Source organism: Drosophila simulans, chromosome 2L (genome assembly GCF_016746395.2).
Source record: "Drosophila simulans strain w501 chromosome 2L, Prin_Dsim_3.1, whole genome shotgun sequence".
Classification (NCBI taxonomy): domain Eukaryota; kingdom Metazoa; phylum Arthropoda; class Insecta; order Diptera; family Drosophilidae; genus Drosophila; species Drosophila simulans.
In genome coordinates, this window is record NC_052520.2 from 10,261,605 (window position 1) to 10,275,282 (window position 13,678).

General features: G+C 43.0%; 6 protein-coding genes across 7 annotated transcripts; 4 read left to right on the top strand and 2 right to left on the bottom strand.

Moving 5' to 3' along the window:
• Positions 1-415: 415 nt before the first annotated feature.
• Positions 416-1,992, bottom strand: LOC6731795 (procathepsin L). The gene is made up of 5 exons (XM_002078894.4): positions 1,826-1,992; positions 1,612-1,764; positions 1,150-1,536; positions 778-938; positions 416-727 (listed from the first exon to the last, which is right to left on the bottom strand). The coding sequence occupies exons 1-5, from the start codon at positions 1,958-1,960 to the stop codon at positions 532-534; spliced, it is 1,032 nt and encodes a 343-aa protein (XP_002078930.2). The 5' UTR covers positions 1,961-1,992; the 3' UTR covers positions 416-531.
• Positions 1,993-2,409: 417 nt separating this feature from the next.
• Positions 2,410-3,514, top strand: LOC6731796 (ATP-dependent Clp protease proteolytic subunit). The gene is made up of 3 exons (XM_002078895.4): positions 2,410-2,594; positions 2,648-3,073; positions 3,129-3,514. The coding sequence occupies exons 1-3, from the start codon at positions 2,553-2,555 to the stop codon at positions 3,420-3,422; spliced, it is 762 nt and encodes a 253-aa protein (XP_002078931.1). The 5' UTR covers positions 2,410-2,552; the 3' UTR covers positions 3,423-3,514.
• A 281-nt stretch (positions 3,515-3,795) lies between these two features.
• On the bottom strand, positions 3,796-8,316 carry LOC6731797 (cullin-associated NEDD8-dissociated protein 1). The gene is made up of 8 exons (XM_002078896.4): positions 8,075-8,316; positions 7,626-8,009; positions 7,278-7,567; positions 7,034-7,196; positions 5,615-6,973; positions 4,330-5,557; positions 4,120-4,266; positions 3,796-4,052 (listed from the first exon to the last, which is right to left on the bottom strand). The coding sequence occupies exons 1-8, from the start codon at positions 8,117-8,119 to the stop codon at positions 3,922-3,924; spliced, it is 3,747 nt and encodes a 1,248-aa protein (XP_002078932.2). The 5' UTR covers positions 8,120-8,316; the 3' UTR covers positions 3,796-3,921.
• A 241-nt stretch (positions 8,317-8,557) lies between these two features.
• Positions 8,558-9,765, top strand: LOC6731798. Its single transcript, XM_002078897.4, has 3 exons — positions 8,558-8,739; positions 8,800-9,123; positions 9,180-9,765. The coding sequence occupies exons 1-3, from the start codon at positions 8,700-8,702 to the stop codon at positions 9,413-9,415; spliced, it is 600 nt and encodes a 199-aa protein (XP_002078933.1). The 5' UTR covers positions 8,558-8,699; the 3' UTR covers positions 9,416-9,765.
• A 365-nt stretch (positions 9,766-10,130) lies between these two features.
• LOC6731799 (protein limb expression 1 homolog) lies at positions 10,131-12,104 on the top strand. Of its 2 annotated transcripts, none has more exons than XM_016179911.3 (5): positions 10,131-10,277; positions 10,727-10,885; positions 10,959-11,122; positions 11,182-11,372; positions 11,463-12,104. In XM_016179911.3, exons 2-5 carry the CDS (start codon positions 10,813-10,815, stop codon positions 11,839-11,841), a joined length of 807 nt encoding a protein of 268 aa, XP_016024482.1. In that variant the 5' UTR covers positions 10,131-10,277; positions 10,727-10,812; the 3' UTR covers positions 11,842-12,104. The 2 variants fall into 2 exon arrangements, with proteins under 2 accessions (XP_016024482.1, XP_016024483.1); XM_016179912.3 differs by having other exon boundaries at positions 10,136-10,292.
• Positions 12,105-12,382: 278 nt separating this feature from the next.
• On the top strand, positions 12,383-13,633 carry LOC6731800. The gene is made up of 2 exons (XM_044922415.1): positions 12,383-13,479; positions 13,537-13,633. The coding sequence occupies exon 1, from the start codon at positions 12,566-12,568 to the stop codon at positions 13,427-13,429; it is 864 nt and encodes a 287-aa protein (XP_044778350.1). The 5' UTR covers positions 12,383-12,565; the 3' UTR covers positions 13,430-13,479; positions 13,537-13,633.
• Positions 13,634-13,678: the final 45 nt, after the last annotated feature.

The window sequence follows — 13,678 nt, forward strand, 5'->3', positions numbered from 1 at the left end:
ACTTTATAAATACCATTTAAATCGCTGTGCTTGCCACGAAAATCCACAGGAAAAGGGCATTATTTTTATTTCACAAAGTCGTCGTCGTCGTTTGGGGAGCTGTTTTATCGATTTGTGGGCGGGCTCAGTGCCATAAAACATGGATCTGAGTTGGCGCTTTGCCACGCCCCCCATATTCATTACTTCAACTTTGTGCTAATGACACTGGGCTACAAAGGTGGCATAACTCATTGCTCAGTTTATTGCACAAGAAACCAATCGAAGGACGAATATACTCAGATAATGTCCTAGTTTTTACAGAACGAACATGTGCCATCTTCATTTGTCAAACCGAACTGTGTTGCACAGTGTTAACTCATTCATTTGTCAACTTTTCAAACCCATTGAGATGGAGACATCTAGACTTGCAGATTCATTCGTTATTATTAAAAAATCATTTATTTTCTCGTCAGTTTATAGACTTGGAAACATGAATTTGTTGATATTTTCTTTAGATATATATTTTATACATAAATATCTAGAAGCATTAGTTTAAACTATTGCATAAGCCGCATAGTTGGCAAGTCCGCACATATTGACTCCCTTGCGAACTCGTATATAACCATTTTCGCCCCAATTTTGGCCCCACCAATTCTTTAGTATCCAATAATCCTTTGCAAAACCAATTACCACCATGGCATGATTTACGGAAGCCGAGGAGCACAAGGGGTCATCGTAGATGCCGTCACTGAGACAAAAGGGTAAATTTTAAATATAATTACTAGTTACGGCCATTACCTGTACAGTTGAAATGTCTTTGGGGAGGCATTTATAGATATAGCAACTGGTCCAATGTGGGTAACTGCCGCCTGAATGGCCTGCTCATCGCGCACGGGAAGAATGGCCCAGGATGATACATTCACTACGGATAAATCGGGTACAAACTGGCATTTACCTTTCTGAAAAACATAAGCATTAGTTAGCATAAATATTTTACTTTCCATACTATACTATGTTTAAAAAACAAAAGATTCGTACCTAAAATTCCCAATTAAATGAATAGTTCATGTTGTAGTCATTCTAACACTTAGTCTACGGTGTAACTGACATTCTTATATATATACGAACAAAAAACAACTATCTTCTAAATTGTATTGCACTTCTAATTACCCTTGCCACATACGGATAATCCTGATCCCTCATTATGCCGCCCGTGCTCTGCAAATAAGTCAAAGTATTTCGCAGGGAACCGCCGACGCATCCTTGGTTTCCATGGGACACACTGCAGTCCACGATTTGTTGCTTACTCAGGCTCAATATTTTCCCGGTTCGCTTGAAAACCTGACCCACGATGCTCTCGGCAATGGAGAAGGCGTAGCACGAACCGCAGGTAAGTTGATTGTACGGTGGTGTGATGAATCCCTTACTCCGCCAATCCAAACTATCGGGCACATTGGTCATTAGAGGAGAACCAACTATTTCGGCCATATTATCCGCGCTGTCTTCAATATTGCTCTTCAGCAGTCGCAAATATCCCTTGAGGTAACCATCTGTGCTCTGGTTTTAAATAAATTTAAATATTATTATTTTTTTAGGCTTTCAGATGTATATATATTTTTTTTAAATACGTACCATATCAGCAAAAATATTTGGCTTCAATCTGAAGCTCGTTTGACCATCCTTATAGTTTTGGTTGTGCTCCTCAATAACTTTGAAATTTTCCTCGAACGCTTTGTAACTTCGCATTTCATCGTGGGTGCGAAGATATTTGCGATTGTTATTATTCTACAAGGTTATGCATTTATTAGCTCTTAATAGTTTTAATTTATATTTTCCCAAAGCTTACCTTAAACTTTTCAAATTCGCTCTTGCAATTTGGGGAAGAAGAATTTCCTTCGTTCAAATTGGAAGTTACAATTTGACTATTTAGGCCACATAAACAACCAAAGAAAATTAATTTCCACATTGCTTTCGACTCCATTACCTTCAGTTACTGCCAATAAACTAAAATCGCAACTAAGCATTTTTATGCTTTCTTAAGAAGCAACGAAAAGTTTGATCGAAGCTGTGAGCACCCATTAAAAACATTTATAAAGAGCATATTATATATATAAGCTGACAAAAAACAAAACAAGATTATACATCAAGAATAGTTTTTTGCTTTTAATGGTATAATGGTATAATTAGTAAAATAAATACTTTTAAAATATTTAAAGAACAAAAACTGTTGACATGAAAAATAATTGCAAGTGTGCTCCACGGTCAGCTGTGTTTCACTTCATCCTAAAATTCCAGTCGTTCCCACAGAAATGCATTATGGCCTCTCTTCCGAGTTATGCAACAAGTCTTGCGATTTTTTTTCAGTATGTCAATAGAAAAAACAGGTGGATGAAAACTTGGGAATACCCATAACATAAGTTCAAATACCCTTTGTCTTACATGCCAGTCGGAATTCAGTGTTTCTTTTCATTTGTGTCAGAAATGATTTAAAGTGTGTATTCTTAGCCTCAAGAACAGCTGTTTTGCGTAACATTGCGAATCCGGTTGATTTGCGTCAAAACAAAACCAGGATCATGCTGAAAACCGCTGTTACCCGCTTTTTACAAATTAGTTCAGTAAGTTTAACCATGCCACATAGCAATGCCAATATTAATCCACCGAGTTGCAGGCGCAATGTGGCGGCCGGGCGAATTCTGTTCGCAATATCAACCTGATTCCCATGGTGGTCGAGCAAACTGGCCGCGGTGAGCGGGCCTACGATATATTCTCGCGTCTGCTGAAGGAGCGGATAATTTGCCTGATGGGCAACATAACCGACGACATCAGTTCCACTGTGGTGGCTCAACTGCTGTTCCTGCAATCGGAGAACGTCAACAAACCGATCCATCTGTACATCAATTCGCCCGGCGGTGTTGTTACAGCGGGTTTGGCGATCTACGATACGATGCAGTACGTCAAGCCACCTATTGCAACTTGGTGCGTTGGACAGGCCTGCTCGATGGGATCCCTCCTGCTCGCGGCCGGTGCTCCTGGCATGCGGTACTCACTACCCAACGCCCGGATCATGATACATCAGCCATCCGGTGGCGCACAAGTAAGTACATTCCAGTGTAGAAATCCCCCCGAATTGATAAAGCGATCTCGTCCAGGGCCAAGCCACAGACATCCTAATACATGCCGAGGAAATTATCAAAATCAAGCGCCAGCTGACCAACATCTACGTGAAGCACGCCAAGAATACATACGAAGAGATGTGCGGACGCATGGAGCGCGACCACTTTATGACCCCCGAGGAGGCAAAGGTGCTGGGCATCATTGACCACGTGCTCGAACATCCTCCAGAGACTGTTTCCGAAACGGGACCCGCGTCGGACGGCGGCGTCACCTCCGGCAAAGTCGTGCCCGAGGAGTGCGAGAAGAAGAGAAGCAAGCAGGCGGCCTAAATTTCCCTCCCTTTCTATAGACCAAAATTCAATCATAAGTTTGAAACAATTTGAATAATTCAGTTTTCCACAGAATATACACTTTCCAAGTACATCATGTCGACTTTCTCATGATTCAACATTAGTAATATTGCATCATTAATGTTTAAAAGCCTTTACGTAACCAGTTGCTCTTAGTTAAGAGAGGATGATCTGGAATTATCGTTATCTGATTGTAGAGCTAGTCTCTTTCAGGAAGAGCAAATGGATTCTATCATCCTTCAATCCAACAAATCAATAAACTTTTAGTAAAATTCATAAATACAGTACTCAATACGGCATTTGTTTGTTTTTGGTTGTCGGTAGTTTTTGGGAGTGGTTTACTAATTAACTCTTTCAAGTCGATCTGCATTTATTTCTTATTAGAAAATGTAAAAGCTATATCAGAAAAAGAGATACTTGTTTGTGCGCAAACGCATATTCTTAATTAAGTAAAGGAATTAGAAACCAAGTTTCCCTTTTAACTCTGATCCATTACTATAATATCTGAGCTACCGGTGATGGAATCCTTCTGTATGTACTCGAAGATCTTGTTTAACTCCGGTGTTTCTTTGATCGACTTGAGGAAATCCACTAACTGCTGATTTTTGTCTATGGAAGAGGCATTTTCATTAGTAATAAACTATAAGATGGAATGTTTTTAAAGAAGTATACTTACTTGCTTTGGGTATTTGCGAAAGGGCCGAGACTGCACGAAGGGCAGACCGCTTGAGTTCGTCCTGCTTTTCGTACTCCTGTTTCACAGAGTTGGCCTTCACCTTGTGGGTGCACGTATCACGTAGTTGCTGTATAAATTGATCGAGTCCTGAAAGAATTGAGCAAGTTAAAATAAGAGATCTCAAGTACACAAGGCCTTGGTACTACTCACTTAGCAGAACCTTATCCGGGCACAAGATGGCCAGACGTGCCGTCATCAGGTACGTCAGCATCTTGATGTCGTAGTGGTCGCACAGACCAGCCTGGACATGGTCCAGGAACTGCATGACATCCACACGATCCAAGCCCTGCTCGAGAAGTGTGTACATGCATTCAAATGCCGCTTTGCGAATGTCGAGACCGTCGTCGACGGTGTGCTTGAAGGGACCCATCTCCACCTCCCTAATGAGTTCGCTCTTCACCTTCGTCTCCGAGTACAGCCAAGGCAAAAGGGTGGGCAGCAAATCGCGCACCAAGCTGGGCTTGTTGTGTACCGCCGAATTGAAGGCTACTAGCGCGACGCGTCGCACTTGGGGCTCCGGATCTCGCAGGGCAAACAGAAACTCGCCAATGTTCTGCTTGAGCAGAACATCAATGGGCTGCGGCTGATCAGAGATGGTGAACTTTACGGAGGAGACAACAACGGTGCGCATGGTGGCGCTTTCGGAACGCAATGCCTGCTGCAGTTGCGGCAGCAGCTCGTCGGGATTGACCAGCACCAGTTTGCCCAGGCACTCGGCCACCACGTTGCGTGATCCCTCCTCCGAGCACTCGCAGTGCTTGAAGAGCTGGTCCCAAATGGATGGCACCGAGGGCAGGAGCTGAGCGAGTCCGCTGGGTGATACCGATAGCGATGAAATGACCTCCTTGAGCGAATGTAGCAGCAAATACTGCCTCTTTGGCTGCACCTCAATCTCGTGCAGAATCAGAGGCAGGTATGTCTGCAGGCTGCCCACGGACACAGCACCGAGAGCATGTGAGGCTGCAGCCTTTACATCCTCCGAGGTGGCGCCAAAGCATTCAATAATTGTCTGCGGCAGCACCTGTATGGAGCTCAGATCAAAGTGCCTGCCAATCTCACCGATGGTGAGCAAACAGAATATGATTTCCGTATCGTTACGCTTCTGCAGATCCGTGATCAGCTTTGTGGCCAATGGGGTCGCCACCTGGGGACACTGCTGTGTCAAGGCAGCAATGCACTTGGCCGATGAGTGATAGGCCTGCTTGTGCAGCTGCACCACCTCACTGGGAGCGCCGGCAGTGGCTCTGGAGTTGCCGTCACCGTTGCCACCCAAAACAGGTGCCATTAGTTTCGAGACGAGCGAATGATAGTCCAGGCCAGACAGCTGTGTTTGCACCAAGGCCTGGAACAGCTCCAACGTGCAATTTAATGCGGATCCCTGTAGCAAAGAAATTATTAGTTATTAGTTTTGATAATTGCCCTTATTTTGACCCACCTGCAGCAAAGGAGATCGAACCAAAATGAGCACTGAGCGCAAGAACTGCTCATGTATGCCGACCAGAGCTTGGGGCTGCCTGCGAGCAACGGTGCTCAAAAGCGTCAGAGAGTACTGGGCTACGTGCAAATCCGAGTCCGAAATGAGCGGTGGGATCTCAACAATGGCTGTTTGCAGCAGGTTCGCCTCGAAGTTGCTCGAATAGTTGATCACGATCTTGTTGATCAGATCGAGGGAGTGCAGCTTCAGCGCGCGGTGGTTCTTACGCAAGAATGTGCCCAATGCGGGCAACACGTCGTGCAGGATGGGTGTCAGATCTATGCGCAGGGACGAAGCTGCGATCAGGGTCAACGCCTTCACGCTGCTCAACCGGGTTACTTCGTTCTTTAGGCGCTCCATGAAGATTGGCAGGCAAACCGCCAGCTCGTTCTGCAGCATGTCGCCCATGTTGGCGATAATCTGACCCATGCAGGCTATGGCTCGCTCCTTCACCTCCTGGTCGACATCCGTCACTTTCAGTTTCTGCAATGTGCACGAGTAGACCTGACCCACAAACGATGGTGCATCAAAGTCGGACTTGGCCGCATTCGGTTCCAATGGGCGAATCACCTTCACCAACTGCTGCAGCACCAAGAGCGCCTCTGTGGCAATCTTATAGAACGGATCGAAGACCGAAGTCACTACGAGGGGCACCAGTAGCGGAATATGTGGATGAAAGACATGCGGCGGATGTCCCTGGAGCAGCGAGTAAAGGAATCCCAGAGATTCGATCTTCATATTGCTGGTCGAACTCTTGTCATTCAGCGAATAGCTTATGCCTGGCACAATGCTCTCCAAGTAGGGACCCAGGGCGCCTGGTAGCGAATTCAACAGCTCGCGCAGCAAGAGGAAGCAGTCTTGACGCGTTTTCATCGATTTTTCCCTCATTAACGGCTGTATGGCTTTCACAATGAGTGGCAGCTGCTCAATTAACAGCGAGGTCGGCCCCGATACCTGATCCATTGAGTCGTGGTCGTTGGCCACGTCGTCGGTGAGGCGTGTGTTCTTCAGCAGGGCCACATAGGCGTGAAATATGTCGGACTTAACATTCTCCTCACGCTCCTTGAAGCGCGCAATCAAAGCCGGACTCAGGCTGCGATAGAAGTCCTCGACGAGCTCCTGGCGTGTGGATATCAAAACCTCCAGACACTTGGCTGCAGCGCGACGAACCTTCCAGCTCATGTCATCGTCGTCACTGTACTCCTCACTATCAACGTACTCATCATCCTCCGTGTCCATGGCATTGCCAGTGTCGCCATCATCCGTCTCGTAGTTGTAGTTTGGATCGTAGGTGATATAGTTGAGGCACAGCTCCAGGATCTAACGAAAACCATAAGTTATTCAGCGTGAAAGATAGCATAAAGCATGTGTACTGCTTACCATGGGAATATGCGGGTTTATGGCATCTGGGCAGCGCATGACGAAAGCTTCGCAGGCCTGCAGACAAAACTCGCGCAGCTCATCGTCATCCCGCTGGCTGTACTGGCTCAGCAGGAGCATGGAGCGATCAATGTGATTGCAAAGTCGATGGCCAGCCTGTCGACTAAAGAGTAACGTTAAATAAAATTGCATTTAAAGATCATATGGCATAAAATATATAACCATTTCAGGAATTGGAACTTACCATATCGAAGCCAGGCACTGAATGTAAGTTCGAATGGCAGCTGGATTTGGTGGGTTCTCTAGTCCATCGAGCAGGTGATCGATGACACCGTTGTAGGCGTTGCTATTGGCCTGGATCAGCAGGAACGACAGGGCGACGATGGTACGCTTGCGAACAGCCTGTCGCGATGAGGCCAACTGGGGCATCAGAGCTTTCAGGATGGTGCTGTGGAAGGGAACGAGGAACTCCCCGAAGCGGGAGAGCAGATCGGCCAGAATGTCCAGCGACTCCAGTTTCACAGAGACGTCCTCCTGTTTAGGAACAACGGATTAAACGATTGGGTGCCTAGGGAATATCAGTATTACGCACCTTCTCAATTGCTGTGCTCAATTTGCCGGTGATCCTTTGGCAGACATTTGGGGCCAGGGAGTTTGAAGACTGCGGCAGCTCGGCAATCACTGTCTTTAGGCCAATGCTCGATATGTCGCGCAGCTGCTCCGTGTTGGACATCATGTTGGCGCACAGTGAGTCCACGATGGTCTCCACCTGGATCTCCTTTACCTTATTGACCAGGGGACCCAGGCACTTGACAGCCAGGTTCTGGACCTCGCCGTTCTTGTCCTCCAGCAGCTTGAGCACCATTCGCACCACCTTTTTCTCGGACTCGTCGTCCAGGATGATGCTATCCTTCTGTAGCTCCGTCATCAGATCGTTTGTCGCCATGAAACGGAAGTCCTTGTCCGTCGACGTCATCTGCAGCAGACGAGAGAGCGGAATTAGAATTTCGTTATGTTGCAAAAATGAAATTCTATACATACTTTTTCCAGCAAATTGGCAATTTGGTGGTACTGATGTGACGCCATAGCGAAGCCTTTGAAACGTTCGATCGATAACAATTAAGTGATAAGTGAAATATTGTATATTTGTTTTGGGCTGCCCTATTTTTGGTGTTCTAAAACTTGAAAATGTACTGAAAATTTTCCGGTATTGAATCTCCAAGTTTTATATTCACTCAATTTTGTTATAAAGGCTGCTTAAGTGGGCCCAGTTTGAAAAACTAAAAAAGCCACTTAATAATCCCTAATGCCTTTTGGATGCCGATAAGGGTTTTGGTATATTTTGTGGTATAAAATAAGATGGAGAAATATTTTGGAACAAGATCTTATTTACTTGTAAATATAGGTTGTTTTATTTTTTAAATACTACATGAAAAATAATATTTAAATATTTATTATTAAATATTAATACCCATGTTATTCACTAGTAAAATTCTTTGTGTCATTACCATCGTTTCAGATTAACGATAAATCAGCAATGTGGCACTGAGAGTCTCCCATCTCTAGGAAAGTGCCGCTCGTTTTCAGGAATTATTTTAAACAAAACCGCAGCTCACTGATAGAATTTAATCAAAATACCTTTTGAACACCAATAAAAGCTAACAAAATGGAACAGATTTTGAACAAGGAAAACACCGGCATTAATTGTAAGTTGAATTAAGTTCGCCTCCCGTTCGTATTAGTAATAACATAGCCATTTATTGCAGTGCCGGCGAATCCCATTAAAAATGGAGTCCCTACGAATTCCGTATTGAAGAAACCTCTTGGTAAACTTGACAATGTGATGCACCAAACTCCTGGAATAACCCCATTTAAAAGCACTTCTCTGAAACTCGAGGGCAGTATCGCCAAGCTTTCGCTGCGAAAGGCCCCCAAACAAAATGTGGTCAACAAGGATCGCGAGGAAGTGAAGTATAAAACAAATAGCTGCTTTTTGGGCGCCTACGTCTTGAATTGCGAATCCAGAGTCGTCAATTTGTTCAATTACACTGACTTTCCGAACGAGAAATGTTTGAAGAACTGCAGCAAGCGTAAGTACCATTCATATTCCCATTGTAAATTGTACTATAAGTTTGTATTATTACAGCGGTAACAGAGACCTGGTCAGAAAATCAAGCGGGCTATGAAGGCCTATTGGATCAACTTTATCTTGATCTACGCACTTTGGAAAATCATTTGGAAAACAAATGCCTTCCGCCCCTAGATTTTTGTGACCTGCCATACATATACAACACAGAAAACATGGAGCCTGCAGAGCCTGAATACGTATTAAATTTATATCCCCCAATGCCTAACTTGGAAGGCATTGATGTTCTATTTTAGATCCTTGTTTAAAAGTGTTATGTTTAAGTGTAGTTTAATATTCTTTAATTAGGTATCTTTGTAATACTCAAAAATTATTTATTAATGTTAGTTATGCTAAGAGAAAATGTTATACTATATAGCTAATATAGCTATCCAAGTTCGTTGTCTCTTTTACGAATCACATTTGTGAAAAAATATTTGTTTTACGAGCCAATATATTTAGTAGTTTAAAAACCGACATTAAGCCTCCAACTGGCAATTATATGTGTACGATGTAAATAAATAATTAACTTGGAATTAAATAAGAAAAAGCGACCATTGTACCTCGTTAGGAAGTGATTTTGAATTAAAGCAACTATAAAAACTAATTAGAAGATTAACAAATGGAGTTCAGTTGTTAATGTTAACAGAGTTTATTGCTTTTAACCTTAGTCTCTTGTTATTTACCAGCATTTGTGGGGTTTGGGGCTTAAATATATTGACTCCGCGTACCGCTATTTTTTACGTCTTCTATATCTTTATTACTTAATATTAAATTTGGTATTTTGTGGAATAATTCGATTTTTATGGTTTTAATGCCTCTGTATTTGCCTAATGTGAAAAGTTTATATTTATTTGGGAATTAAACATTTTTGTTTAGAAAACCGACAAATTTGCCTCGCTAGCTAGCTTTTGTTTGGATCTTTTTAGCCTTTTCCCGCTAAATGACGTCTGGCTATTTTCTGGTGGCCAATAGTTGGCAACACTGCGGCACAGTAATGTATCCAGTTTTTTTTACATTGCTGCAGAAAGGTTTCTCGTCTCGCTGGTGACCTTAGTGGTCCGTTCTCCTGGATGAAATAAAAGTGAAAATTAACAATATGAGTGTATAAAACGAAATGTAAATGCAATAGAGGTATACATCTAACAAATAATCATACACTCGTGTAAATGAACATAAAAATACTTACTTAATATGTGCAATTGTACACTAATAATTGTGTTTGTGTTAAAATTATGACCTAATACGGCAATTGGTACAAAATACATGCGCATTTAACAAACTTTCCGACCACACCGAATCGAAAGACTTAGGCGACAAACTCGTAATTGCCGAGGGATGTTGCGATGTACATATGTTTAAAGACGTGGCAGTGTCACCAGTGCAACAATACATCTCTTGTATGTATGTAAACATATGCTGTTAATGTATAATATTTCCTGTCTGATGAAATCAAGATCGAAACTAATTACCGACACTTCAATGGACTCTTAGTGAACAAAAAATTGCATTCACACATGTACTAAGTATTTATGGCCAATAAATTAATTAGATGTTAATTTCTGCAGCCACTGAATGATATGCGGTTTTATTTGTGCTGAAAACGAAACCCGAAGCCATTCTTTGTTCAACACAATATTGAATAATCTTAAAAATGGTCTACCCCGAAGAACCATTTTGGGTTTTACCAACCGTAACTGGATTTTACGAGGATAGAGATTATAGAGGTGAGTTTGATTTGTGTTTGTTTTTTATATATTGTGGCATAAACCACTCGCATAATTCGCATATCCTTTTTAGTAAATGTCGTTGAAGCCCTACAAGAGTTTTGGCAAATGAAGCAGTCTCGTGGAGCTGAATTGAAAAATGGAGCTCTTGTGATTTACGAATCGATTCCGTCTAATAGCCAGCCATACATTTGCTTCGTAACACTTCCTGGAGGAAGCTGCTTTGGAAGTTTTCAAGTAACTACGTTATTAGCAAAGTGTTGACGTTGTTTTCTAACACATTTACTACATTTTAGAACTGTCCCACCAAGGCAGAGGCTCGCCGCAGTTCGGCCAAGATTGCCCTGATGAATTCCGTCTTTAATGAGCATCCTTCGCGTCGAATCAGCGATGAGTTCATTCAAAAGGCGGTGCAGGATGCTCGCACCTCCTTCAAGGGCACTTCGCAAATCAACGAGGGCACAGAGTCGGGCATCGGAGCATTCAGGTGGGTTCCTTAAACAATAATATATAAACTTGATATTAAAACCCTATCTTTATAAGTATTTTCAATTAATAAACATTTTTCTGAGCTCAGATTCATGCTGGAGGCGAACAAGGGAAGAACCATGCTGGAGTTCCAGGAGCTCATGACCGTCTTTCAACTGCTTCACTGGAACGGATCGCTGAAGGCAATGCGCGAACGCCACTGCTCCAGGCAGGAAGTGGTGGCCCACTATTCAAACCGGAGCCTGGACGACGAGATGCGATCGCAGATGGCATTGGATTGGATTGCCAGGGAGCACGACAATCCCGGCGTTATTCGCAGGGAGCTTGTGCTCGCCGAGAGGGAGCTGGAGACCTTTCGCATGGCTGGGCGTGAATTGCGCTTTCCGAAGGAGAAGAAGGATATCCTTATGATAGCCCATAATCAGCTGGGCGGCAGTGCCCTTAACTCGGCTTCCATTGATGATTAATTGCAAAAATTAATAAGCTCGATCGAAATTAACCCTTTTTTAGATAAATCGTATAATTTCAACTTTAACGACGATCAATATTTATTTAATTGGCATACCATATGATCTCCATGATGAAAAACAAGCGGAAATTATTACACTTCCCACAAACACTTCCAAATTATGAAAATTAATTTAAAAATCTTTGAAAATGTGATTTTTAAAACAGCTGCTACACAAATAAGACTAAATCCAATAAAATAAATATAATATTTTAACTTAAATGTTTATTTGTATTTTATGAATGCTAATATTCTTTAGCTGCCCAAATATATTGTGGAATCCAAGGCACGGGAAGCTACAAAGTTGATTTCAACTTTTTTATAGAATCATATTTCCGGTGTTTTTCAGCTAATCTAAAACATTAACATTAACATTAACATTATTAACAAAATGAATTATTTTTAGCTAAGGAATGGTAGGACCATATTTCTAATTTTTCATTCCATCGTTCCAACACACAGTTTTCCACAAATTGGCGCACAGTCCACCCCTGGATATTAGTGTCATTTATGTCGCTACCTTATCTGTTATTCTGTGAATGTAACACATACATACAATAGAAATAAGAAAAAACGAACAAAAGTTTACAAAATCACCCAATTGCTTTCAATAACATTGAGCAAACATCGAACACGTTATCGTAGGCCACACGGAAAACAAAGTACTGGGACCTAGCAACACAATGGCCACCGAAGAGCTACCAGCTGATCTGGACAAGTTGAAAATAACACAGACTCATCGTCTCGTCAAAAGTGTGAAGCGAAATCCATTTTACGATGCAGATAATGGGTTCGATCCATCTGATGGCTGCGATCGCGCCACAACTGATGGCGCCAAGCACCGACCACAACATCGCTGGAAGTGCAGACCACGCCGTAGATCCGAGAGTTGTCTGCAGGACTGCAAGCATGAGGACTCCTTTGTTCCAGAAGAATCCTTCGAGATTGTTAGTCCGCTGAGCTGCTCTCACGGCGTCCAGAAGCACTATCAAAAGCGCAATGGCGCATCGAAGAAAAACATATTTCGGCCACCAATTTTGAAGTCCTTGTACGGCTGCGAGCATGGCAAATGGATTGTGCGCAGCGGTAGGATTGTGCCGTGCAAGCCAAAAGAGGAATCCAGTGATATTGTTGACCAGGTCGCCGACGAACTAAAATCGAGCTGCACATGCGCGTTTCGCGATGTCATTGGTGAATGCAACGCCATGCTCGACCAGTCGAAGCGAAGCACCCTGGGAAATAGCTGGCACTTGTCGAGGAACAGCAGTTCATCGAAGGCGCGCCACTCAGCTGGTGCTTTAGATGTGCCAGGACCTTCGGGATCCGCACAGAGCCATAGGATCGACACCTTGGGAGTTTCTGCCGCCACTAGATCTCTGTCAGCCGTCTCGCTGGTGGGAGCAACCTGCTCGCAGCAGGCCAGCTACAATTCGGCGAGTCCAGGGAATTGCGATGATGTTACCATCGGGGAGCTGGCCAGCTACTTCGACACCATTGTTCATATTCCCAAAAAGATGTCCTCTATGGCTGAGATGATGTATATATAATAAGCGAATCGTCAACCTTATTAATTCATACAATTTCTCTGAATATCTTTGTAAGTTTCAAGTGTACTATATATATGTTATTTGTGAATTTAATTACACAATTTCAGCCCCTTGTAACTCAAGTTATCTAACCTAAATATTTATAGTGTATATTATGTACATAGTCATTGGTATATTTTGCGAAATACAGCATTTCTAAGCATACCTAAAACCGATTTTTAATTCTGAATCTGAAATTCTCACCCTGAA

Bases quoted from the DNA above. Each gene is read 5' to 3' on its own strand.
- LOC6731795 (XM_002078894.4), bottom strand. From the start codon at position 1,960: ATGGAGTCGAAAGCAATGTGGAAATTAATTTTCTTTGGTTGTTTATGT. The intron at 1,765-1,825 runs GTAAGCTTTGGG...ATAACCTTGTAG, and splicing joins GCGAATTTGAAAAGTTTAAG to AATAATAACAATCGCAAATA. The intron at 1,537-1,611 runs GTACGTATTTAA...ATTTAAAACCAG, and splicing joins CAAATATTTTTGCTGATATG to AGCACAGATGGTTACCTCAA.
- LOC6731796 (XM_002078895.4), top strand. From the start codon at position 2,553: ATGCTGAAAACCGCTGTTACCCGCTTTTTACAAATTAGTTCA. The intron at 2,595-2,647 runs GTAAGTTTAACC...ACCGAGTTGCAG, and splicing joins GCTTTTTACAAATTAGTTCA to GCGCAATGTGGCGGCCGGGC. The intron at 3,074-3,128 runs GTAAGTACATTC...GATCTCGTCCAG, and splicing joins AGCCATCCGGTGGCGCACAA to GGCCAAGCCACAGACATCCT.
- LOC6731797 (XM_002078896.4), bottom strand. From the start codon at position 8,119: ATGGCGTCACATCAGTACCACCAAATTGCCAATTTGCTGGAAAAA. The intron at 5,558-5,614 runs GTGGGTCAAAAT...TCTTTGCTACAG, and splicing joins TTCGATCTCCTTTGCTGCAG to GGATCCGCATTAAATTGCAC. The intron at 4,053-4,119 runs GTAAGTATACTT...CCTCTTCCATAG, and splicing joins TTCGCAAATACCCAAAGCAA to ACAAAAATCAGCAGTTAGTG.
- LOC6731798 (XM_002078897.4), top strand. From the start codon at position 8,700: ATGGAACAGATTTTGAACAAGGAAAACACCGGCATTAATT. The intron at 8,740-8,799 runs GTAAGTTGAATT...CATTTATTGCAG, and splicing joins GGAAAACACCGGCATTAATT to TGCCGGCGAATCCCATTAAA. The intron at 9,124-9,179 runs GTAAGTACCATT...GTATTATTACAG, and splicing joins TTTGAAGAACTGCAGCAAGC to CGGTAACAGAGACCTGGTCA.
- LOC6731799 (XM_016179911.3), top strand. From the start codon at position 10,813: ATGGTCTACCCCGAAGAACCATTTTGGGTTTTACCAACCGTAACTGGA. The intron at 11,123-11,181 runs GTAACTACGTTA...ACTACATTTTAG, and splicing joins GCTGCTTTGGAAGTTTTCAA to AACTGTCCCACCAAGGCAGA. The intron at 11,373-11,462 runs GTGGGTTCCTTA...TTCTGAGCTCAG, and splicing joins TCGGGCATCGGAGCATTCAG to ATTCATGCTGGAGGCGAACA.
- LOC6731800 (XM_044922415.1), top strand. From the start codon at position 12,566: ATGGCCACCGAAGAGCTACCAGCTGATCTGGACAAGTTGAAAATAACA.